Here is a 23,056-nt window from a genome sequence, read left to right on the forward strand (position 1 = left end):
CAGCTCCTCACCTGCTTGAAGGCAGCCCTCAGACAGCAGCTCAGGGTGCAAACTAACTGGCTTTGCTGCAGGATCACGTTCTCACAAGGCTCTTACCGGCACAGCTTCCTCTCACAGTTTGGGATCCAGCTCTGCAGGCGCTCATGCCAGCTTCTGTGTAGCTGTGTGTTCTCCTTGAGTCTAAGTGGCAGAGTTGATATCTAAGTGCTCCAAGCACTGATCTACTACTGCAAAAAGATGCCATTGCTGGAATAATCTTCTATCAATGCAAAACTGTAAATCCCAAAGACTACTGGTCCAAGATAACGATTCTGGGGGGGACCTCTGGGCTATAGGTAACATGAAGCTGTTGCCAAAAAATGGTGCTTTGTGTCAGGAGCTGTTAAATCCTATTGTTGTATTGCTTGGAGCACTTTGGGCCCTGCACGTGAGGGGAGCTTTAGGTAAGTGATTAGGCATCAGACAGAGGACCAGAGAGAGAGTTGGCAGCACTTGGGAGTCAGGGGAAGGTCTGTGTTTTCTCAGATCCTGCTGTGTTCCAGGTCCTTTAATGAAATCGCGAGTGGAGTGAGGCATGGAGATATTAAATGTCTTTGGCAGAGTCCCCAGAGAGAGGCCGTGAAGGAAACAGAGTAAATATGGGGTGGGAGGAGAGGTTATTTATTGCAATGGGACTTGGGCAAGGCCCAGAGTAGGAATGAGCATGACAGCTGAGCACGTGTATGGTGTCACTGTTGCAGGAGAGTCCTCCTGTGACAACAGCGCTGCTGCCGGTCCTGCCATTCCCTTTCTGCAGCCCATGTTGGTGGGTCCTGCGCTCTTCTAGCTGCTTTGAGGTTCTTCCTGGTTGAAAACTGGAGCGGGGCTGCAGTTCCATGGTGGTGCCAGCACTGGTGGGTTGAAGGATGCCCCCTCCCATCTCAGGTGACATCGAGGAATGGGGAAAACAAAAGTGGGGCTGGCGTGCTGGTTTTTCTGAGCTCTGCCAGTCAACAGTGTCTCATTTGTCTTGGGAAGACTGTGCAGATGGGGCCTCGAGTTACACAGCAGCAAGGGTGTAACTGAGCGTGCCACCTGGGCTCTAAGAAGCTTTTGTGGTTTGTAACCAATGCTCGTCAGAGGAGCTATCTCGAGAGCTCACAACTGGCTCACTTAAAAGTCGGATTTGTTTTGAGCTGTTCAAATATGAAGATGTTGTGGATGCCCCGTCCCTGGAAGCGTTCAAGGCCAGGCTGGATGGGGCTTTGAGCAACCTGGTCTGGTGGGAGGTGTCCCTGCCCACGGCAGGGAGGTTGGAATTAGATGATGTTTAAGGTCCCTTCCAACCCGAATCATTCTGCGATTCTACGAGCTGGGGATGAAAGGACATGCAGAAGTGTAAGTACAGGGATGGCTGGTGCAGGGTAGAGGCAGTAAGTGGTGAGTTGCTAAAGCAGCACTGCTGGGGTTGTCCCCACACACAGGCTGCTGCCTTTGCAGTGAGGTTTGCAATGCGCCGTGTTTGTGCACAGTTGTGGAAAAGGTGTGCCGCTGCTACCCCTGAGCTGGCCAGTGACCCTTGTCACCGTGTTCCCCTCCATGCCATGCAAATGAAGGCAGCTGCATTTCAGTTCCTGCGCTCTGCACAGCAGCCCTACATCCTGCACGTCATGTTGCACGTGGCTGGCCGTAAGGAAGCAGCTCATCGCCCTATTTCATGTGCTGTGCTGGCTCAGGCCTAAGCACTGATGATGCTTGCAGAGAAACCAGGGTCACCAGAACATCCTTTTAATGGCACAGAGGACCCTGCGCAACAGCACGACAGGGAGTTGCTTCCAAGCATGTCCCAGGCAGGTAATGGGTCGGAGGAGGGGGTTCGCCTTTCCTACAAGGGGAACTACCCAGCTTTCATGTTGCTTCTGCTCGTAGAGGATGGGGAAAGGGCTGCTGGCTGCAGCTGTGGTGCACTTCCTTTGCTCGCTGCAGCTTCCCACAGCTCATAGAACGATCATAAATGTCTGTGTAAATCAGCGGCCCAGGTGGCAGAGAGACAGAGCCCCCCTGAGCCTGCAAAGATTCCTCCAAGCCACTGTATTAACACGACTAATTTTTATTAGAAAAGGCAAAATAAATACCGTGAAGCTGCGCCAGAGAGCTGCCCCTACCTCAGCCTCTTAGCAGCCTCTGCCTATTGGGTCGTACAGTCACCATCCCCACTGTTTGCTGCCTTTATCTTCTTCAGCTCCTTCTGCAGCTCCTCTTCTGCAGCCAGGATCTCCTTCGGCTTCTTGTACTGTAGGACAGAGAAATGCCCATAGCACTCCTGTTCTGCCTTGCTCCAAGAAAACTAACCAGGGCCAGGCCCCAAGCAACGTGGTGTGTGTTAGCACTGCTCTTGCTGGGTGGTACCAGCACAGCTGGGGCCCTCCTGCCAAGGGAGGCCTTTCCCTTATCAGCTACCTCCAATACCTGGTCGGAGGTGGTGCCCTCGAGCTTAGGGACATTTGCCAAGATCCGAAGCGTCTTTTACAGTGCAAGCAAAACTTCCCAGTTGGATGTGGAGTCCTGGCCCCCACCAACACCTCTGGAATATCCTGGCAAGCTATATATATATATATATAAATCTGCCTTTTTTTAAAAGGCAGACAGAAAAGTAAAAGTTGCAGTTCCTCTGTCCTCCCTCAGAACCCTCTTGCCCAGCTGCAGTTTAGTGGTGAATGCAGGTGCTTTTTGGCAAGGGTTTGGCCTGTAGCAGACAGAAGCTCAGAAGCACTCAAGATGCAGCTCTTGGCCTATTTCCTCTGCACACGCACCCCCAGCTCTGCTGCGAGGTTTCCCTCAGAGGGGACGTGCTCCTGGTAGCTGGCTTCTGCATTTAAGAAGCACGTGCTGCTCAAAAGCATTTGTCTGCCTCTGGACGCTCCTTGCAACAGGTTAAATGCTCATTTTGCTAGTCTCTAACTTCCACCGTGCGTCCCCTCTCTGGCACAAAGCAGCAGGCTTTTTAAAGACTGAGAGACCTCTGAGTGCAGCAGGTCCTTGGACTCGCTAACACAGAGCACAACAGCGTGCTCTGAGGCAGGAGAAACTTTTTGTTTCTTCAGACACTGTTCTACCTGCAAGTCACCTTGATGAGCGAGCAGGGCCCCTCCTGTGGCCCAGGATGTCCTGGCCAGTGTCAGCATGCCCGGTGTAATCTGAAACCCCCAGGTACTGTGACAAAGGGGGCTCAGCAGTGACCCACAGCACATCTCCCTGCTCTGCCTCGCTTCCCCACATGTAAGAATTTTAACTTTGTGGATGGAAAGAGAAGGGCAAAGTGCTGCTCTGCGTGGCTAAAGCCTCACCGTGATGATCAGGGTGTTGTTGGCGTGGGTGAAGCTCAGGGCAGCTGTGTCTAAGGGGAGCTGGTATCGGTCCAGGTCAGGAATAGGGAACTTCTTGTAGTACCTACAAATGAGAGAGGAGACAGAAATAAGGTGGTGGAGTTCCTATTCCCCTGAGCTATGCAGCGTTGCTCTGCAAGGTGTACTCTTACATTTCTGTTGTGCCTGTCTTTTGTTTCCTGTACTGGGGTCTGCAGTGAACTCCCAGGAGGGTAGGTGGGAGGCAGTGGACCTCTCAGGGTTGGCAGGAGGACCCTGTGCTGTGCAGGTAGAAATGGAGGGGTTACAAGCTGTCTAGGCTGCTAAGAGATTTCCTGACTTTGGGACTGGAGCCTCGTGGACCTGTGTCCTGTGTTTGCCCTCTGGGGCTGCACCAAATACACGACTTGATGGTCCTGTGGCCACCCAGAGTCACGGTTGGGTTTTCAGTACCTGCCAGCAGTCTCACGAGCAATCCCCGCCAGGAACTGGCTTGTAGCTGGTACCGAGGTGCCCAGAGCTGAATGGGAGCAGGCAGCAGCTGCTGTCATGCCGTGAGGGGTTCTTCTCCATTCAGCTGGCTGTGTGTGAGTCTTGGCCTCTCTAGCTACCCCTGCCCAAACTGCAGTTTATTTTCCAAGTCACGGTGCAAACAGCTACAAAGGGCAAATGGCTCTCCTGGTGCAGCGGGAGGAATGTACGCAGCTTGTTACCGCAGGGCTCAAACCGTTCTGTGTTGTCACTGCTGTCGGTATTTGGAAAAGGTGGCAGACATGGATAATAAGGGAGATGTCAAAGGTTAAACAGCAGAGATTAGATGAACACAAAGACATGTTAAGGAAGTGTTAACTTCTTACCGATTAGACAAAAAAAAAAAAAAAAGCAGTACACAGAAAAAAACCCACTGTTTCAAAGGGCCTTGGGAGTCATCAATGAAACAGCAGCATTCTGCTGCCCCAGGACTAAGGAGAAGGGGAGAAGAATGGCTTTGGCTGGCCTCAAACTAAAATCTGTGACAAGATCAAAGGAAACCAGATCTGCCTGGCCACCCCCTCCTCCTCCTAACATTACCACTGCCTCTCGCTACAATAATTGAATCAGGTTTGGCGTTTGGGGAGGAGGCTTTCTGGGTTTGTTTTTAGAGTTTAGTTTAATGGATTTATTTTACAGCAAGAGGTTTTAAGCAAATCCCACTTGAGCAGCCCTTGCCGTGGCCAGAGGGAATGGGAGTGACTGGTGGAAGTGAAGTCTGGAGGCTGGGGAGGCAGCTGATGGGTGGATATCCCTGCCGAGGCAGGCAGATTCTCTGCCCTCTCCTCTCACCCCATGGCCAAGGGCAGTACTGCACTCCGAGCCTGGGTCCTGGCTCAAGATCCACAATGCATATGTGAAGCTGCCTCTATTTTTTTTCCTACTGGAAACCTACTTTTTGTCAGCCTGTAGGGAAAACTGCTACTGGTATGCTGAGAATTCGCTGCTGAGCTACTCAGTAGTGACTTGGCAACCCACCCTGGTGCTTGTGCCTGCGGCTGGCGGTCAGCGCGGCTCGGTTGCTCAGAGGCAGCGTGGCTGCCTTCCAAGGGCTGGAGAGGCTCGGAGGCTTCCTTTCTCTCCCATAGCGATGCACGCTCTCTGCGGACTCCGTGCCTTTGTTGCTATCTTGGAATTAGTTGCTGAGTGGTGCCTTGCCCTGGCCAAGACCCAGGAGAAATGATATAAGATATCCTGGAGCCTGTACTAAGTGTTCTGGTGCTGGAGTCTGTCCCTGCTCCCTACTGACAGCAAAGTCATTCTGCTCCCCAGAGGCGACTTTCAGCTTTAATTCCAAAAGCCCTTAACTTTCATCTGCAGGCCATGAGCAGCTTTCATGTCCTTCACCTATCTCTGACACCAGCTGACGCGCGTGTAGCTGTCGTCTGCTTGTGGGGCAACTCTGCTGTTATCCTGAGGGTGCTACAAAGAATCCTGAAGTCAGGTAGGGCACAGGTGAAACTTCAGTGTACATTACAACCTTACAGCACCTGAACAGACAAGGAAGTTCCCACATGCACAGCACTGTTAGTGGGACTAGGAGTAAATAAGACCCCTGTGATTGCAGGGGGCTGGACTTAAGACTCGTGTACTCCTTTCCTGACCTGGCCCGATGTGTGCCTGAAGGGAATCTCACTCATCTTTGCTACACGGCTATCCCCACTAAATGGCCGCTCTTCTGCAAATCCCTCTGCATGGATTCAGGCCAGAATTTTGCTGTATTAGAGTTGTAATTGTTGCTGCTTTCATGGGGCAGATTCCCCCTTCCTCCTGTCTAGCCTCCTCCTGCTTTTGACCGTCCAGGTGTGCTCAGGTGCAGAGCTCAAACATCCCCTTGCCATGGCCTCCGATGTGGTAAAACCCTTGCCTGAAAAGCTGCCGGTTCTGCTGTCCTGAAAGCTGTTCAGTGGCCAAGGTGTAAGGAGTTCTTTGCCAACAGCACCACCTACAGCCAGCTACAAGGAACGGTTGAAAGAGGGCAAGGGGCAGACTGGAAAACACCAGTGTGTTTTTTACCCACAAATCGGATCCTTCTGTGTTCTGCAGCAATGCTGGGGAAGGAAGGCAAGCAAAGGAGAGCCTGCCCAGGCTTCTGTACTGGTGTATTGTCCCAGTTTATAAATAGCTTTCACTTACCTTCCAACATCCTCACTTGTTTCCCTAATACTTCCCTGCTGCCTCTCCCCAGTCCTACTGCTCTTCCTGGCTTATTCCACTGAAGCAGTAAATGTTTTGGGGCACAGGGCGTCCCATTCTCTGAGAGAGGCCATGTAATGAATGCCACAGGATAAGATGAAGCCTAACAGACTTTTTTTTTTTTTTCTCCCATGTTAGATTTCTTTTGGCAGAATGTTGCAGTGCTTCCTTTCTAGATTTTTTTTTTTTGGCTACCTCCACAGCAAGAAATACCATTGGCATTGTGACTGCCTACAGGACAGGTTTACAAAGGGAGATCTGTCTGCCTGGGTGCTCGTGACTTACGCTGTTCCAACCGAATCCTGCAGCTCCATGCATTCTGAGACACAATGACTAAATCAAACTATTGTAGCTGGGGGAGAAGATGGGATGCTGAAGCTTCAAAAGGTCTGTAGGGGTCTTACATTATTTCTCTTTGTGAAATAGCAGATTAAACGCCTTGCTACTGGAACCGTGAGATAAGTTTGCAAAGTCCAGTGCTGAACGTGAGGGGCTTTAGCGCAGCTCTGGCTGGGGCGGTTGCGAGTGGAAACTGGACAGCAGGAGACATAAAGCTGTGAAGTGTGGTTCCACAAAAAGAGGCAAGAGAGGACATCTCCCCCGTGGTGCAGCCACCAGCCTGCCCTGTGCCAGCCCTCCCCAAGGGACGCTCAGCCCGGCAGTGCTGTCCTTACTGACTTCTTGTTGGTGGTCCGGACGACACAGCAGCGCTGCTCCTTCTCCACGGAGACGCTGTAGACCTCCTTGGGATAGGGCAGGTTACGGATCCGCCACTGGAAGCTGGTCAGGGTATCCTTCCTCATGAAGACAGGCTACGGCAAACAAGCACCTTTAGCAAGGCTCCTCCAGCTTCTCTCTCCTCCCTGTCCCCTCCTTCCTTTACTACCTTGAGAGGCTCCACATTGGAGTAACTCTTCTGTCACACTGGAGCATTAGGGACTAACTCAAGGAACTGCCTGAGCAGCAGTTTCCTGGAGCTAGCGCTGCTCTGCCTTTACTCAGGGCAGCGCCTGCTCTGCTTGCAGGGGGCTGAAGGTGCTCACCAACGAGTCTTGCAGCACAGTGTTACGGTGAAGCCAGGCCTCTTCCCCACCAAATACAGAGCTCTGCCTACCCTAGGGACCTGCTGGATTCAGTCTTGGCTCTGCCCAAGTTTGCTGTGCAGGGCAGGGCTTTTTTCAGGTCTGGTGAGAGGTTACAAACAAACAAACTAGTAAAGATGGTGAGATGTTATAACTTCAGCCTCTTAACCTGGTGGGATGGGAAGTTGAAACAGGCAGGGTTGTGTTAAGGAGCAGCCTGCTACACACTGCCTGCCTTGGCCTTTCATTGTCATTGCCTCGCTTTCCATCCAGTGACTTGCCCCAGCACTGGCCTTCCTTTCAGCCTACGATTTTGGAAGCCAGAACAGTAGCTGGCCAACACAGCAGTACAGTTTCTCTACTTAGGGAAACTACAGACCTCTCAAAGACCTCAAAAGAACCTAAGCTGTGCCTTGTTTCTCCCCAGCCCCAGACTTTTGGGATGTTTTGTAGTAGAACACCAGGCAGGTTAAGGCTGTCTCTCGAGGCTGTGAGTGATCTGCAGTCTACCAACTACTGTAAGCACAAGGCCAGGCAGTGTTAGGTGCAGCGGTGCCTGCAGACCCTTACGTACATTGGAGCTGCTTTCCTTTATGAGCTCTGATTCCAGCACTCCCAGGAGAGGCGAGGCTGGCTCTCCCACTTCGACCTGCCACTTGCCGGAGCCCCCGAGGGTGCTCTTCTCTCGCCATTTTCTACCTGTAGAAGGGAGAAGAAGGGTTTTCATTATTTTGCTTTATACAAAGAACTCCAGCAAAGGACTGCCATAGCAGCCCAGCACGCTGAAATGATATGATGATATGCCTCTTCCCTTAATTCCAATAATTTCCACTTTGGTGTAAGTGGATCATTTAGCTGGCCCACTCCTGAAGTCAGAAACTGTGCACCAAGTGCATCTCTTTCTGGCTATTTGGTGCTGAAGCCATGGTGGGGTTGCAACAGGTGCCGTGCCGCATCTGTGGTTTTGGATAAGATCCATAACCAGCACATTGCCGCTCTGAGGCTGCAGAAGCCACCAAAAAAAGCACGTTTCACTCTAGCACGTGCTACACCTGGCTATGCATGCTGGCAATCCCCTTTATACAGATCAAGTCTGTTGTGACCGACGAGCAGTTTGGGAATAATCCTAAACTAAAGCAGGGCTTGCTTCAGCGTGGAAGCGAGAGAGCCCTGGGTCTGAACTGAACCGTATTTATGTCCCTACAAAATTTGGTGGGTGCTACAGGGACAAATCCCTCCCGGAATATCTGGGAGCAATTTGTTCCTGGCCTGACGGTGCCCCCCAGCCCTGCGAGCACAGACCCACTGCTACGTGCCAGCCGCGGCGAGATGCCCCGACCCGCGTCCAGCGGGAGCACCACTTACTCACTAACTGGCCGGTCTTCACGTCGTACTCTTCAGCCATCTCCTTGCCATCCTCGAACAGATAGTGGATCTTCCGCTTGCCTGGGGACAAAGCTGAGGGTGAACAGGAATACACCCATCCCTTGTCCAGGACCCCGTCCCCTTGTATGGGGCCCTAACCCCCTGTATGGGGTCCTGTCCCCTTGTATGGGGTCCTGCCCCCTTGTCGAGGACCCTAACCCCTTGTAAGGGCCCTGTCCCCTTGTCTGGGACCCTGTCCCCTTGTCTGGGGTCCCGTCCCCTTGTATGGGACCCTTAACCACTTGTATGGGACCTGTCCCCTTGTATGAGGCCCTAACTGCCTGTCTGGGACCCTAACCTCTTGTAAAGGTCCTGTCTCCTTGTCCAGGACCCCGTCCCCTTGTCCAGGACCCCATCCCCTTGTATGGGGTCCCATCCCCTTGTATGGGACCCTGTCCCCTTGTATGGGACCCCGTCCCCTTGTACGGGTCCCGTCTCCTTGTCCAGGGACCTAACTGCCTACATGGGGTCCTGTCCTCTTGTCTGGGACCCTAACCCCTTGTAAGGGCCCTGTCCCCTTGTATGGGGTCCCGCCCCCTCGTCTGGGACCCTAACCCCTTGTATGGGACCCGTCCCCTTGTATGGGACCCTGTCCCCTTGTATGGGACCCCGTCCCCTTGTACGGGTCCCGTCTCCTTGTCCAGGGACCTAACTGCCTACATGGGGTCCTGTCCTCTTGTCTGGGACCCTAACCCCTTGTAAGGGCCCTGTCCCCTTGTATGGGGTCCCGCCCCCTCGTCTGGGACCCTAACCCCTTGTATGGGACCCGTCCCCTTGTATGGGGCCCTAACTACCTGTATGGGGTCCTGTCCCCTTGTCTGGGACCCTAACCCCTTGCAAGGGCCCCGTCCCCTTGTCCAGGACCCTGTCCCCTTCTATGGGGTCCCATCCCCTCGTCCAGGACCCTAACCCCCTGTATGGAACCCAGTCCCCTTGTATGGGACCCTTAACCCCTTGTATGGGACCCTAACTGCCTGTATGGGGTCCCGTCCCCTTGTCTGGGATCTCTATCCCCGTGTATGGGCCCCGTCCCCTTGCCCGACGCCCCGTGCCGCCTCCCGGGCCCGCACCCCAGCCGCTCCAGCCCCGTCCCTCCTCATCTCCCGCTCCCCCCCCCCCTCCTTCCCCGTTCCGTCCCCGCAGCACCCCCCCGCGCCCCGTTACCGTCCTGCAGCAGCGCCGTCTTCCCGGCGGCCCGCAGCCGCTCCAGCCAGCCCGGCACCGCCATGGCGGCCGGGCCCCGTCCCCATGGCAACGCGCCCGGGCCGCCCGGAAGCACTCGCAGGCCCCGCGGCCTACCGGGGGTGGGCCCGGCCCCGGTTCCCCTCGGGTTCCCGGTGTGTTTTGGGGGGCGGGGGGGGGAGTCCCGCGGATCCGGGCAGGGCGGAGAGGACGAGGTTGGGCCCCCGGGGTCGGTGCCGAGGTAGCGCCGCGGTGGGGCGGAGGGGACGGGGAGGGGTCGGCTCCGGGAGCTGCTGCCCAGCTCCCCCCCCCCCCCCCCCCGCCCCGGGGAGCAAAGCTCCCGAGTTGGTTTTCGTGAGGCTGTGGGTTTGGGGTTGAATTTGGGTGCTGAATTGGTGCCGTTCTGCTGTTTTTAACAGGGCTGGAGGTTTTCCTCCCGGTGCTGGTTAAACTCCGGGTGTCGATCAGCTGCTCCGTCGCTTGCCAGTATTTCCCTCTTAGGGACGGGCTTAAAAAGTATCTGGGATGTAAAGTTGCTTGTGTTGGATAGGAAGCAAGTCCTAAATGTTAAAATAGTCAAAACTCTTTCTATTATAAGAACGCAGTCTTGGCGGTTTCAAGGGCACTTGAGCAGGGTCTTCGTTAGAGGCTTTTTAAGTGGTTTCTCACTTCAATTTTTTCCAACCTTGTGGGATGAAATTCTTGTTTCCAGGTGCCTCCCTCAGGGCGAGCGTTTTTGGAAGATGACAACAAAAAAATACCCGAACCAGCAAAGGCCGTGGACAAAATACGTGAGGCTTAAGTTATTTTGATTGTGTGAAACTGTTCTAAGCAATCTTCTTCTTTCTTACTGGTATTCAGCAACTGCAGCTTAACGTCCCACCAGGGGAGCGAGGCCCAGCCCAGCCCATGGAGCCACAGGGGATTGTCAAAGCCTTTCCCAAGAGGAAGAAGGTGAGGGATGACTCAGGGAAAAGCATCCCTCCAAAGATCCCAAAAGAAGGAACAGGGGTACCTGAGGGTAAGTCCTATGTGCCCATGATATGGAATAGAATGGTGATATCCCAGCTTGCTAGCTGGAGGTGCTGTTCCCCCAAAGGTTTCTTCTGGCCCCTAAGTACATTTTCTGTAGAAGCACGGCTGGCTTGCTTCAGTGTGTCCAGCTAGTGCCCCCAGGGGCTGCCTGCATCAAGTCCTACATGAGATATGTAGCCCAGCTGGTTCAGAACACTGTTTCCTTGTCACTGAGCTCCTGCCCTTGTGTTTTTCTTCAGCAGAGTGGCTGAAACCAGTCACCGCCTACGTGTTGCAAGCTGGCATCGGCCAAGCCAGGGCAGAGATCTTCCGTAAGCAAATTGTCCAGAATGGGGGTCATGTATGCGACCATCTCTCTTCAGAGGTGACGCACGTCATTGTGGCTGAAGACATGGATTGTGATCGATCCTTTCGGCTCCTGAAATTAACCAAGCTGCCTTCGGGGTTGCAGCTAGTGAAGGCATCCTGGCTCAGTGCTTGCATTAGAGATCAGGAGCTGCTGAGTACCACTGGCTACGGTGTCTTTATCCCTCAGAGGTAGGCAGATGCTATGCTGTTGTTCCTTCCTACAGTGCCTCTATCCTAAGAGCACTGAAATTTGACCTCTGCTCAAAATCTCAGACTGCAACTCTTCGCTGCTCCCTTGGGCATGATTCAAAGTCCTTTTTCACTGTATAGATTGTGAACTTTAGTGTCTTTGTGACTGATTGCCATTCTGTGTCACAGCAGAACTTGGAGTAGAGTCCAGAGTGCTAACAGGAGTCCTGTTGCTTGCTACTGGTGCTAAAGGCACCTCTTCCTAATCCATTAGTGATAGCAAGGAGATGTTTGTCTTTTTTTTTTTTTTTTTTTTTTTTTAAAGAAATGCTGAGGATTAAATGCTGTTTCTTACTGCAGATGAAAAGTAGAGAGAGAATTGACAACTAGGCACAAGAGGAACTAACGAGTGGAGCAGCAGGTGTCAGCAGGTTAGGATCAAAATGTTTTGGCAGAGGTTTAGCAGAAAAGTCTAAGACTGAAGTAGATAGGAGTGGAAGCTGCAGGTCAGTGAGGTGGGTTGAAACTGGGGGACTGAGTCAAAGCCAGAGCAATTAGTCTGGGATCTGAGAGTAAAATTCATATTGGTTGTTTGCTCCATCCCAAAGCATACTTAAAGATTTTCTGGGCAAACTTACTGGGGCTGAGAAGTCCTCCTTCTCCTCCTCTACTAAGGCATCTGATCCATGCCAGGTACCTGGAAAAGGGAGAACAGCAGAAACAGCAGCAGCTCCTGGGCAATGAAGAGGTCCAGCCCCCAGCAGACAAGGAAGCAGCGGAACCAAACACTAAAACACCGGTGGGGGACTTCTCACAGCAAGGTCTGTCCGAGGTGAGGCTTCCCACACGGGTGCTGCTCCTTGTGAACCTGTGTCCTGCTTTTCTTGGCTAAGAGCATTCCTGCAGGAGTATGATACCAGATTTTCTAAGCAAAGGGGACGTGTTTGGATGTTTCAGTAGGTTGGTGCTGGCAGATTCAGACTGTGGCTGTGGTTACTGCTTCTCTTTATCCCTTTTAGGTGTTAAAAGTAGAAAAAACACCCCTTAAATTCCTGTCCCCATCAGAACATTTCCAGCTGAAGCAGTCCTGGTGCTCCAATCAGGCCAAGGCTCACTCCAGTGATCGTGTTTTGCCTGCCTCCTTTTGAGGAATATTCCCTGGCCAAGAATATCTCCCTTTCAGGAAGCTCTGATATTTCATCCCGTGTTCCTGCCTGAGCCATACTGACCCATTCTCCGCTCCTTGGCAAGCACCCTGTTCAGACACATGTGCAGGGGATCGGGTTGCCGCTCGAATGATTGTGGTGGTGTGCTTAAAATATCTGTGTTGGGTTACTGGTGGCCTCTGCTGTGAGTCAGCTTCTCCAGATCTGCCATTAGCTTCGTTTTCTTATTCTGCATTTTTGCTCAAGTTTGCTGAACTCTTTTTGGCATCGGCATCATCCAAATTTGTCTCGGTTACCACAGACCTCTTAGAGCAGCAGTTGCCTTGTAATGCTGGCATCTGATGCCAAATTTACTAACTCAGTCCCAAATCACAGGTGCTGAATTTGTTTCATAAAACCCTGAAGTTATTCCCTAACTGGCTGCCCACTGAGGGGTCCTTTGTTTTAGGCTTTCCCTTCTCTTGAATATGTGTTTGGGGGATCTCTTCTCCCCAGACTTACTATCTTGTGTGTTACAGGGAGAGTTGGCTGCTGGTTCTTAAAGCATCACCTTTGCAGTTATCCCATCTTTGCTGTTTCTTGTAATTCTGATTAATTTAGTGGCAATTGTTATTAACAAATCTCACGCAGCAAAAAAAAGGGGGCTTTTGTACTTCTATGGATCCTGTGGCACCTGCCCTGCTTTCTGCTCGCATTTACTTTGGGTGGTCAGACAGCTTTTAAAGTCTGTTTGAAGCCTTATTGCCTTTTTTTTTTTTTCTTTTTAATCCCCTCAGGCAATGATACTTCCTGTTAGACTGTGCACAAAAACGGTATTTGTAGGCACCTGAGCAAATTTCCTTAGGCTGAGCTTAGGACTATGTGAATGCGGGGAGGACAAGATAACCCACTGGATATGCTCTAAAGACAGTACCAACCACTTTTAGGACATGGCACCAACAGAGAAGCTGAAGTTGAAATCTTTGTGGAAGTAGCATCCATTTAAGCACAGCCTTTTTCGAGATTTTTTGGATGTTTTCCTCTAGGCAATGAGCGTGACTATTTTGTGCTGAATGGGGGCAGCTCCGAGAGTTCTGGGTTTGGATGGGAACTCTGCAGAAAGCCTTTTGCTAGTCAGATTGTAGCAGCTGCTTTGTGGCTGACATCTGGATGTTGTAGATTTCTGCAAGGCAGCATTTGCAAGCGGTACCACTTATTCACTGACTGATCCCTGGGGCTGTTGCTCCAGACTGCTTTCCTCCATCTTGAGTGGAGTATTGTCTCAGCTGCCAGGCTTCAGCTGCTATCCTGGGACCTGTGCTGTGCTCCAGACAAACCAGGCACATCCCAGTCTCACCCAGCTCTGGCAAGCCTTCTGCTGGACGATCCTGGAGGATCTTAGAAGCTCACAGGTTTTGCACGTATAGTTGTAAGAAGTCCGTCAGCTTTTTTGGTAAAGCACAGAGATTCGGGGGTTTAAGTGCTCTTTCACCTATGTGGCACTGCTGGCTGAGAGAGCGGGAATTGCATGCTCCAGCTGTAGAATTGTTTGCGTTGTGCTGGATAACATGCTTCTTAAATGCTTTTAAGGGGCTTACTAACGCATCTGAACACTCTAAGGCTTTGCTGCCCTTAGAGGGAACAGCGTCTTAAGGGAGTTGCATACAGAGTTTCAAGGCAAATAAAACTACTTTAGCCTATCAAATCCTCGGTCTGACCCAGTTTTCAGAGTTATAAAACAAGATTACAAAAGGGAACGCAAACAAACATCCTGTGCCTAATGACTTCAGCTCTGTATCTTGTGTCTGCAGGCCTCCCTAGCCAGCAGAACCAAAGGTTGTAAGGATGTGGCTCTGCCTCAGCTGGGCTGTGCTCTGCAGAAACTCGTAACAGGACTTGTGTGCAGCGTGTAACTGCAGGACTGGTCCCAAACAGCTCTGTGCCTTCCCCGAACGCTTCCACAGTGCAGGAGCTCATGGATCCCCATGGACCCCTGTGTTTATACATCAGGAGAGAGGAGGACCCCAACGAGCAAAGCAGTCTTCAAAGTCTCTGTTCGGCTTCCCACTTCTATCCCCTTTTGTTCGTTACCTGAAGCCAGGGCTCATTGTTTCTTAAGTCCACACAGAGGCATCCTAATGCTGAGGGTATCAGCAAATGTATACATTGGTTCTTTCTTCTGTCACTGAGGAATGTGGAGTCCTTTGTGGCATTCCTTCCTCCCCCTTTTCTCTTGCAGATAGCCATGGGGAAAATGGGGGGGTTGTAATTTACTACCCTGTTAAGATTTTGTCTGTAACATGAAAACAGAGCTCAGGGCATATCTCCTGTGATCTGCGTCGTGGGGTGGAAGGTGCAGAGTCTGAATGTGAGAGATGTGTCTGTACAGTCACCAGACCAACAAAAGGTTTCCCAGTGGGAGCAGCGAGTCAGGATCTTTCCTGGCCAGGGATTTCAGCATTGTCATCCCACACTGCTGGCAGCAGTTGCTCATTTAGCCAGTGTCTTGTCTCAGGTCTCAGGGCCTTAGGAGGCGCCTGTGTGCTTGGGTCACATCTGGACAGCAATCTCTCCTCTCGTGTGCTTTGTGAGACGTGTGTGTAGCTTCAAGGGGTGCCTGGGTAGCTTGGGACATTGAGAGCTGTGTGTGCTTATAACTAGCAACTTCCTGATATGGCAATTTGAGCACTGCATGCCCTGGAGGTTGGTTAGTGCTCTGACTTCCTACTCCCAGGAGCAGCCTGTGCCAAGGGGACATATGTGAGGCATACGCTTATTCTCACTTGACTGCTTTTCTACCTCTCCCTAAAGAAAGTCTGTGATGATGAAGACAGCGAAGGAGAAGATGCTAGTGTCACCCAGGGGGATCTGGAAGCACTGATTTCTGGCCGCTACCCTGTGAAATTGTCGGAGGAGACCAGTGACAGCTCTTCCACAGTGGCGCAGCCTGCCAGCAAGTGGGTTTGTGCTCATTCCTCCGACAGCAAGAAGGAGAATCACAACCAGTGCATCACAGAGAAGCTGGAAGTGCTGGCAAAAGCCTATTCTGTCCAGGGGGACAAGTGGAGGGCCCTGGGCTACTCAAAAGCCATCAATGCACTCAAGAGCTACCACAAACCAGTCACCTCCTACCAGGTAAAACACCTTCCCAGGGGAGTGGAGCAGGGAGATGGACTCAGCATCCTAACTCTGTTATATGTCAGATCCATTCCTGTGTCTGTCTGGAACAGCTTATCTTCAGGTCCTGGAAATTCCTTTGTGTGGGAGGGTTGTGACAGAAGTTGTGTAGTCTGTTGGATTCATTGACCACCAGCAGAGTTTTCAGATCAACAGAAAAGTTGGAGACAGAGCCTCTTATGGTCAGGTCTGAGCACCCAAGAGAAAAACGCCTTCCCTAGGCAGAATGCAGGGATGTTTTCACCTTCCTCTTAAGCCTCAACAACTGGCTAGCATTGGAGAAAATATATAAAATTAACTGGATTTGGGCCTGATTGACTGACGGTCCAGCCATTCGGTGTGTTAGTGTTTCAGTCCTGTTCTGCACGCTTGTCCTTTTCCACTTGGCATTGAGCTGATGCGCCCTATGTAAGCCTGGCCTGGAGAGGAGAGCAGCTCACAGAACCAGGCCTGCCGCTTGCCAGTCACTGGCTGAGTGGCTAACCAGGCTCTGAGTGGTAACTGCTCCCCAGCTTGTCTGTGGCCTTCACTGTTCTTGCTTGGTTTCTTGCTAGGAAGCCTGTAAAATTCCTGGGATTGGGAAGCGAATGGCAGAGAAGATCCTGGAGATCTTGGAGAGCGGGCACCTGCGAAAGCTGGATCATATCAGTGAGAGTGTGCCTGTGCTGGAGCTGTTTTCCAACATCTGGGGAGCCGGTGTCAAGACAGCTCAGATGTGGTACCAGCAGGTGAGTTTAGTGCCTCACACAAGCAGTTCTCCGGCTGTGATTTGAAAACCGCTTCTGAGTACGGGAGAATTACTTTGGGGGAGTAGAGGACAAACGTGCAATAGAAGGGGTGGAGCACACACTGTTCTGCTATCATCACTGCTTGGAGTTCACCTCACACCGCTCACTGCAGTGACATTGTTCAGAATCAGCCTCGAGCCAGGACGCCGTGGCTGTCAGAGCTCCCAAACCAGTTGCTGGCCTGTTGGCCTGGCCGGCTCCTGCAGCTGTTGGGAGCAGCCATCTGCCTCGTCGTTAAAGTGAGGTTGAAGTAATTGTGCCAACAGGAGCAGCCCAGCCCGTAGAGTAGGTTCCTTCTTTAAGAACAGTTCCTGAGCACAGATCTAGTGAAGCCTGCTTTCCTGTAGTGGTTGCTTTGTGATTGGATTCTTCGCTGTCTAAAAATATGCTTGTGTTCACACTGTAGGCTTTCCCTTATGGGGATATTCTGGATTTCTTTCCTTTACCTGCATCACTTGCTTTCCTTCAAGCAGTAAGAACACAGTTGCCTTAAGAACAGTACCCTTCTGTCAGGTTTGGTTAAGACTTGAAGTCGTCGTGGGGTGGAGATTAGAGGTGTGTGTGGGATTGCCTAAATCCCTTCTCTTCAGGCACCAGGCTGTAAGTGATCTCCACATGTGATCACAGAAGCTGTGACTAGCCTGGACTTGAGGCAGGTTAAATACAATCTCCCCAAATCTTAGTTGAAAGCATTTGAAGAGCAAAGGCTCAGCAGATGTTTGAATGCCATCACATCATCTGCACTAGGGTTTCCGGACGCTGGATGATATCCGCACGAAGGCGTCTCTCACCAGCCAGCAAGCTGTGGGACTGAAGCACTACGAGGATTTCCTGCAGCGCATGCCTCGGGAGGAAGCTGCGGAAATAGAACAGACCGTGAGTAGCTCAGCGGAGGACTTGCCGGGGTATGACAGGAGGGTGTAGGCTGTGGAAAGGCCTCTGTCTTATAGCTGAGCTCTTTCAGCCTCTTCTCTCTGTAGTGTCAGTGCTTGGGTGACTGTTTTGGGGCATAGACCCACAAAGCTTCTACTTTACCCCATAGGAGGGTTGAGTTCGAGTGCCTGGCAAGGAGGAGGATACTTCCCCGGTGTCGGTTCCACACACTGCTTTGAAAATGGCCCCGTGTGGCACGATGGGATGAGCAGGTTCCCAGCTCCCTTTCCCTGCCTCTCATCTTCTCTGAGATACCTGCTTTCGGCTGAGGCCTCTGCACTGTTTCCTTGATGCTGCTTCTCCAGCGGAAGCCGTGAGCTGGTTGTCTGTGAGGACAGACCATGGGGATCCTTGCTGGAAGCAAAGGGGTTCCAGGTGCAGGAGGGTGCTGCTGGCTCTAGCAGGCCACGGCACTCCAGAATCATGGGGTGCTAAGCCGGTGTACCCTAATGTGAACAGAGGGCTTGGGGCACCGTCATTGCTACCCCGGTGCTCTCCGATCACCATGGAAGCAGCAGCCAGCGTGACCCTGTCACTCGGCCACAGGGCCTGGCCGCGAAGAATACGCTCCTGCCGGGCTCCTGCTGGGGTGTCAGCCCCGTGTGCAGGATTAGCCCTTCGAGTGGTGAGCGGTCCTTTTCCCAGGCAGGCTGGTTTGAGGAGCTGGCTCTTGGGGGTGGGTCCATTGTTATCTTGATGGGATTACTGCGCTCCCCTCCATACACAGGCACACACCTCTGATCCAGGCCCAGGAGAGAGAATAAGGGATTAGTCACTGTCTATGCTGCCTGTCACAGTGAGATCTGAGGAGCTTTTAGGCTCTTGGGTGGGGCTGGGAGTTTTCTAGAAATCTTCATTTAAAGCCAGAAGGGGGGCAAGGACACCAGAGGAGGGCTTGCTCCGCATGAGAAAGGCTTGTGGCTTCTTGAAGCACCTCTGGGGCAAAGGTTAATGGGTTTATCTCTTGCTAATGAAGGATGATCCCCAAGAGTGACAAGGGGCTGTGGGCATGGACACTGCCTTCCTGAACCCCAGCCCCTGTGATGGCCTCGTCACTGGGAATTGCTGAGCCCCTAATTATTTGCTGCCAACAGGGTGATTGGCACAGTCAGACCGAGAATACTTCACTCCCGTCCAAGGACCCGAGAGCCCTGCTTAAGCATTTAATGAACGAAGCCATCAGAATTGGCACTGTCTGCACAGAACGGAGCTGGGGTCCAGCCTGGAGGTGGCTGCGATAGGGGAAGCTCTGATTATGTACAGATGATGGTTGGCAGCAGCGTAGTTATCAATTCTGTCAACAATTCTGGGACATTTGTGGTTTTTCTGGGTCAGGAAGCCCAGCTCTCCTGCAAAGGCAGAGCTCTAGGCTGGAGCAGACTCCAAGGGGTGCTCACAGGTTCTCTGCTGTCTTGGAGGAGTCTCCCTGAGCCCACCTCTGCTTCTGAAGCAGGACCTGTGATGACCTTGCCTTGAGCTGATTCTCTTTGTGGTTAGAACCAGTGAGCTTTGCCCTCCTGGCCCAGAGGAGAGCCGAAAGCCCTCTGCTCTCCTCCTTCCGTGGAAACTGAAGGCTCCGACAGGTTGTTCCCTGTGCTGCCTCCTCAGTGCTGCTGCACCTTCCAGCTTGTCCCAACCCACTTCCAGCCCAGTCCCCGCAGAAGCTGATGCCTGACGGCCAACTTTGTGCTGTGTGGCGGTGGGCTGGGCATTTTCAGGACTGTGTGGAGGCCACCCCAGCACACATGACAGCAGGCCAGTCTTCTCCTTGGGGCAGCTTGCCGAGCCTACCGAGTGTCTGCTCTGGACAGAGACCCTGGAACTGCAGGGCAGGCCGGGGCAGGTGCAAGGTCCTTTGCTGCCTGGACAGAGAGGGCATGAAGAGAATGTTCTCTGACTCATCTCCCCTCTTTCTGTTCCTGAAGGTCAGACAAGCAGCCTTGGCCCTGAAGCCTGGGCTCGTGTGCGTGGCGTGTGGCTCCTACCGCCGGGGGAAGCCCACGTGCGGAGACGTGGACGTGCTGGTCACTCACCCCGACGGGCAGTCTCACCGCGGGGTGTTCAACAAGCTGCTCGACAGCCTCCACAGGAGCGGTAAGCGGGCTGGGGGCTGGCACGTGCTGCTCGAAGCTGTTCCCATCACGGCCAAGCTGAGGAGGGAGGGAGGTCTGAGCTAGATGTGAAGGGCAGGTGATTGCTTTTCCCAATGGCAGGACAACTTGTAAGCTCAGAGTACCACCTCCAGCCGGTGTTAAGGAGGAAGTTTGCTGCAGTTCAGCCTGGCTTCTCCTGTCCGTGTGAGGCTGTTAGGGCTGAGGCTGTGTTGTCCTCTCAGCTGCTGCCTGGACAGTTCAGGATAGGGACGTCAGTCTCTGCCACTCAGCTCCTCTCTGCCTTTTCCCTCTCCCCAGGCTTCCTTACAGACGACCTAGTGAGTCAGGAGGACAACGGTGATCAGAAGAAGTACCTGGGGGTCTGCCGCCTCCCTGGGCCAGCCCGGCGTCACCGCCGTCTGGACATCATCGTGGTGCCTTACGGCGAGTTCGCCTGCGCCCTGCTCTACTTCACCGGCTCGGCTCACTTCAACCGCTCCATGCGGGCCCTGGCCAAGACCAAGGGCATGAGCCTCTCGGAGCACGCCCTCAGCTCGGCTGTGGTGCGAGGCCCCGGTGGCGTAAAGGTGTTACCTGGCCGTATTCTGCCCACCCCCACCGAGAGAGATGTCTTCATCCAGCTGGGACTACCTTACCGGGAGCCCTCCGAGCGGGACTGGTGACACGCTGCTGTCACCCAGCGCTCTGAGCCCGCTGCCGTGCTGCTGGTTTGCGGGGTGCTGGCTTCCCCGGTGCTGTGACTGCAAGCTGGGGATCATAAACCAGCAAACGGGGCCCTGCTGCTAGCAGAGCTTTGTGGCTTCACCCAGCAGAGGGCGTGGGCTGGAACCAGGCTGGAACCAGGCTGGAAATGCTGCCCGGTGCCCCACACATCCTGTGCCCCAGCACTCAGGCAGCCCCTGGCTCCCATAAGCTACCCTGGCCGCTGGACCAGGCCCCTTCCCCTGCTCACTGCTGCTAGGAGCTGCTGCTGTAGGTATCACAAAGGTATCACGAAGGTCCCCCTGTGCTGGTGCTGTGTCCTCCCTCCATCAGACCTGACTTTTGTCATCTGGCAGGTCTCATTGCTTGGGGTTGGGTTGCTGCGGCTGCCACCAGCTTCCCCTGGTGCCCAGTAACCCTTGAGGAAGCACGGGGACTCAAAATGCTGCGTGTGCTTGCTCTCAGCCCATCGTGTGTGAGTATCTGCCAGTGCAGAGAGCTGTGATCCCCCTGCTCCGGGCACAGGGGCTCCTTTCCTCTCCGTGGAGGGGAGGAGAGGACCTTGGGGTTCAGTGGAGCCGTGCTCAGGCAGGGTTTGAATGTAATGGCACTGAATGTAACCTGGCAGGGCCGTGTGTTTGCTGCACACAGGGTGTGGAGGCAGAGAGAAACACAAGGAGATAGTTGTATGAATTTGGGCAAAGCAAAGCTTTCCCATTCTGTGCGCGTGATGGCCAGGAAGTCATCTGAGCTTTGCGTGTGTGTATGTGAGTGTACGTGTAAACGTGTGCTCAGCCCTTCACTTCCAGAGGAGTGAATTTTATTTCTCAGGAAACCTCAGCTATTTCTATATTCTGGAGATGAATTTTGCAGGGGCTTTCGGTGCTCTGCAGCACCGGCTGCTGCGAAGGCCAGGGTGGGTGTTCCTGTGCCAGGACCGCCAGGCTCTCCCTTGTCTTGTGGGGTCCTGGTCACTCTGCACTTTGCTGTGTCACTGTCACACGTGGCGATGAGCTGCGTTTGCTGCTGGGGCAGGCACAAGGGCATCGAACCTGGCAGTTTTGCACAGGTTCTTGCTGCACTGTCGGCTGGGGCTGTCGGGCACCAGCGGTGGGGTCTGGGCTCTTTGCTGGGGAGGCCTCGACCCAGGGGTGTCTGTGGTCAGCCCAGCCGTTCTACACAACGCTTGGTGGAAACAAACGTCACCTGGCTTGTCGTGGTGCTTCGGAATTTGAAGTACAATAAATCCCATCTCTCTCTTTCCTTGACACCTTTGTCTTTTTGCTCTCTGCCTCGCAGCTGAGCTGCTCGCCTCCAGCCCTTGGTGGATTCAGGTTTTCCTCCAGCTCTGGGTGCCAGGGCGAGCTGTTCCTTGCTGTGCTGGGGCTGCCCCTCACCGCATCACCTGCTGGGGACATCGCTGGAGGCGGAGGAGACGCAGAGCTGCTGGTCCCCAGCTCTTTCCCCTTTGTCCTTCCCTGTAGGGCCACAGTTCGCGCCGTGGTGCCAAATGGGTGCTGCAGCAGCACGTCGAAGCCCCGGCCTGGCTGTTTGTGCTGCTTTTACAAAACAGGAGGCTGCACACGGGGAGCTGGGGCCGCTCAGCAGCGGGACCGTTCACCAGGCCCCTTGGGAAACGCAACCTTGGGAAAAGGCAGCGAGGGCGGCCCCACACGTTGTGCCCCCCGGCAGCCCCCACCCTGTCCTGCCGTCCCCCAGCTCCCCGAGGGAAGGTGCTGATGTCCAGCTGTCCCTTCCCACCCCACCGCTCCCTGCCCAGGAGCTTTGGAGGGGGCAGAGGGCCCTCCTGTGGCCAGCAGCAGCCACAGCCGGGTGGCCCAAGGATGGGGCCGGCACCCCTGGGCGCGTGCAGTGGGTGAAGGAGCACGGCCAGGCTCTGCTGCGGGGGACAGGGGTGACATTTCTGCGTGCAGGGCAGGAGCTGGCTACTGCATTGCCCCAGCACAGCCTCTGCCTCTTCTAATGTCACCCTTGTGAAGAAGGTAGGGGGGTGTCCTGGGGTGCCCAGGAGGTGGGTGGCTGTGGGTGCAGGCTGGGTGAGCGAAGACGGCTTTAGGCCTCTCTGATGGGGCGTTGCCTGGTTCCTGCTTCCCAGGAAGAGGCTTCAGCGATTCCCCTTCCTGGCTGTGAGTCTGATCATCCTGAAAATTAAAACCAAACCCAAGCGCAGCAGCGCTCTGAGAGACGGAGCGGGAGGTCGGGCAGCCAGGATGGGTGCTGAGCCCCTTGCTCCCACCCCTGTCCCTGCACCCAGCCCTGCCCTGTTTGGTCCCAACATGGGCACAAGACAATTCCTGTCCCCCCATCAGCTGCTTCTGTCCCCTCAGGGTAAAAGGAAGAAAAACCTGGGGCCGAACTGCTGCGGTGCTGAGCTTTAGGCGGCTCTTCCACCCCGCTCCCTGCCCCACGGGGAGGACACCCGTCCTCAGATGTCTTTCTTGTCCTGCTGCGGGGCTGGGAAGGGGCTGGGGCTGGGGGAGAGGGGTGCAAAGGGGACGTTTGGGCTTCTAACGGTGGCACTTCATATTCATGAGTAAATATTTGCTAATGGCAGCACGGCCGGGCAAATGTAACGGGGCTGCTCCCCCCGCCAGAGCAGGCAGGGAAATGAATATGAATTTATCATGATTAGGTGAACCCAGCAGGGAGAGAGGGAGAGAGAGGGCTAGGCAGGGAGGGGGCGGGCGAAGATGGATCTGTGCAATAAAATTAAATAAGGACACCAAATAGAGCCACTTCTCACGCGCCCGCCCGCCTGCGTGCTGGGCCTCTCCCGCCCTCCCTCGCTCCTCCGGCTTTGCTGATTTCTCTCTTTCCTCAAATTTATGAGGCCAATTATGAAGA

The 23,056-nt window shown here is 53.7% G+C and overlaps 2 protein-coding genes and 1 long non-coding RNA gene across 8 annotated transcripts; 1 reads left to right on the forward strand and 2 right to left on the reverse strand.

The window, feature by feature from the left end:
- Positions 1-691: 691 nt before the first annotated feature.
- Positions 692-21,459, forward strand: POLL (DNA polymerase lambda). 6 transcript variants are annotated; one of them, XM_040563173.1, is made up of 11 exons: positions 7,731-7,849; positions 8,516-8,598; positions 9,742-9,915; positions 10,622-10,781; positions 11,035-11,332; positions 12,026-12,164; positions 15,289-15,612; positions 16,209-16,382; positions 17,190-17,318; positions 19,301-19,469; positions 19,787-21,459. In XM_040563173.1, exons 3-11 carry the CDS (start codon positions 9,805-9,807, stop codon positions 20,149-20,151), a joined length of 1,869 nt encoding a protein of 622 aa, XP_040419107.1. In that variant the 5' UTR covers positions 7,731-7,849; positions 8,516-8,598; positions 9,742-9,804; the 3' UTR covers positions 20,152-21,459. The 6 variants fall into 6 exon arrangements, with proteins under 6 accessions (XP_040419109.1, XP_040419107.1, XP_040419108.1 ...); XM_040563174.1 differs by having other exon boundaries at positions 11,038-11,332; XM_040563175.1 differs by lacking the exons at positions 7,731-7,849; positions 8,516-8,598; positions 9,742-9,915 and adding an exon at positions 692-1,833.
- On the reverse strand, positions 2,074-9,872 carry DPCD (deleted in primary ciliary dyskinesia homolog (mouse)). Its single transcript, XM_040563182.1, has 6 exons — positions 9,743-9,872; positions 8,519-8,599; positions 7,728-7,852; positions 6,750-6,883; positions 3,327-3,429; positions 2,074-2,272 (listed from the first exon to the last, which is right to left on the reverse strand). Exons 1-6 carry the CDS (start codon positions 9,804-9,806, stop codon positions 2,168-2,170), a joined length of 612 nt encoding a protein of 203 aa, XP_040419116.1. The 5' UTR covers positions 9,807-9,872; the 3' UTR covers positions 2,074-2,167.
- On the reverse strand, positions 8,868-9,690 carry LOC121072913. The gene is made up of 3 exons (XR_005821436.1): positions 9,325-9,690; positions 9,128-9,167; positions 8,868-8,970 (listed from the first exon to the last, which is right to left on the reverse strand). It is a non-coding gene; the product is annotated as an uncharacterized LOC121072913 (long non-coding RNA).
- Positions 21,460-23,056: the final 1,597 nt, after the last annotated feature.

The sequence above is a fragment of the Cygnus olor genome, chromosome 7 (assembly GCF_009769625.2).
Source record: "Cygnus olor isolate bCygOlo1 chromosome 7, bCygOlo1.pri.v2, whole genome shotgun sequence".
In the NCBI taxonomy this organism is placed as follows: domain Eukaryota; kingdom Metazoa; phylum Chordata; class Aves; order Anseriformes; family Anatidae; genus Cygnus; species Cygnus olor.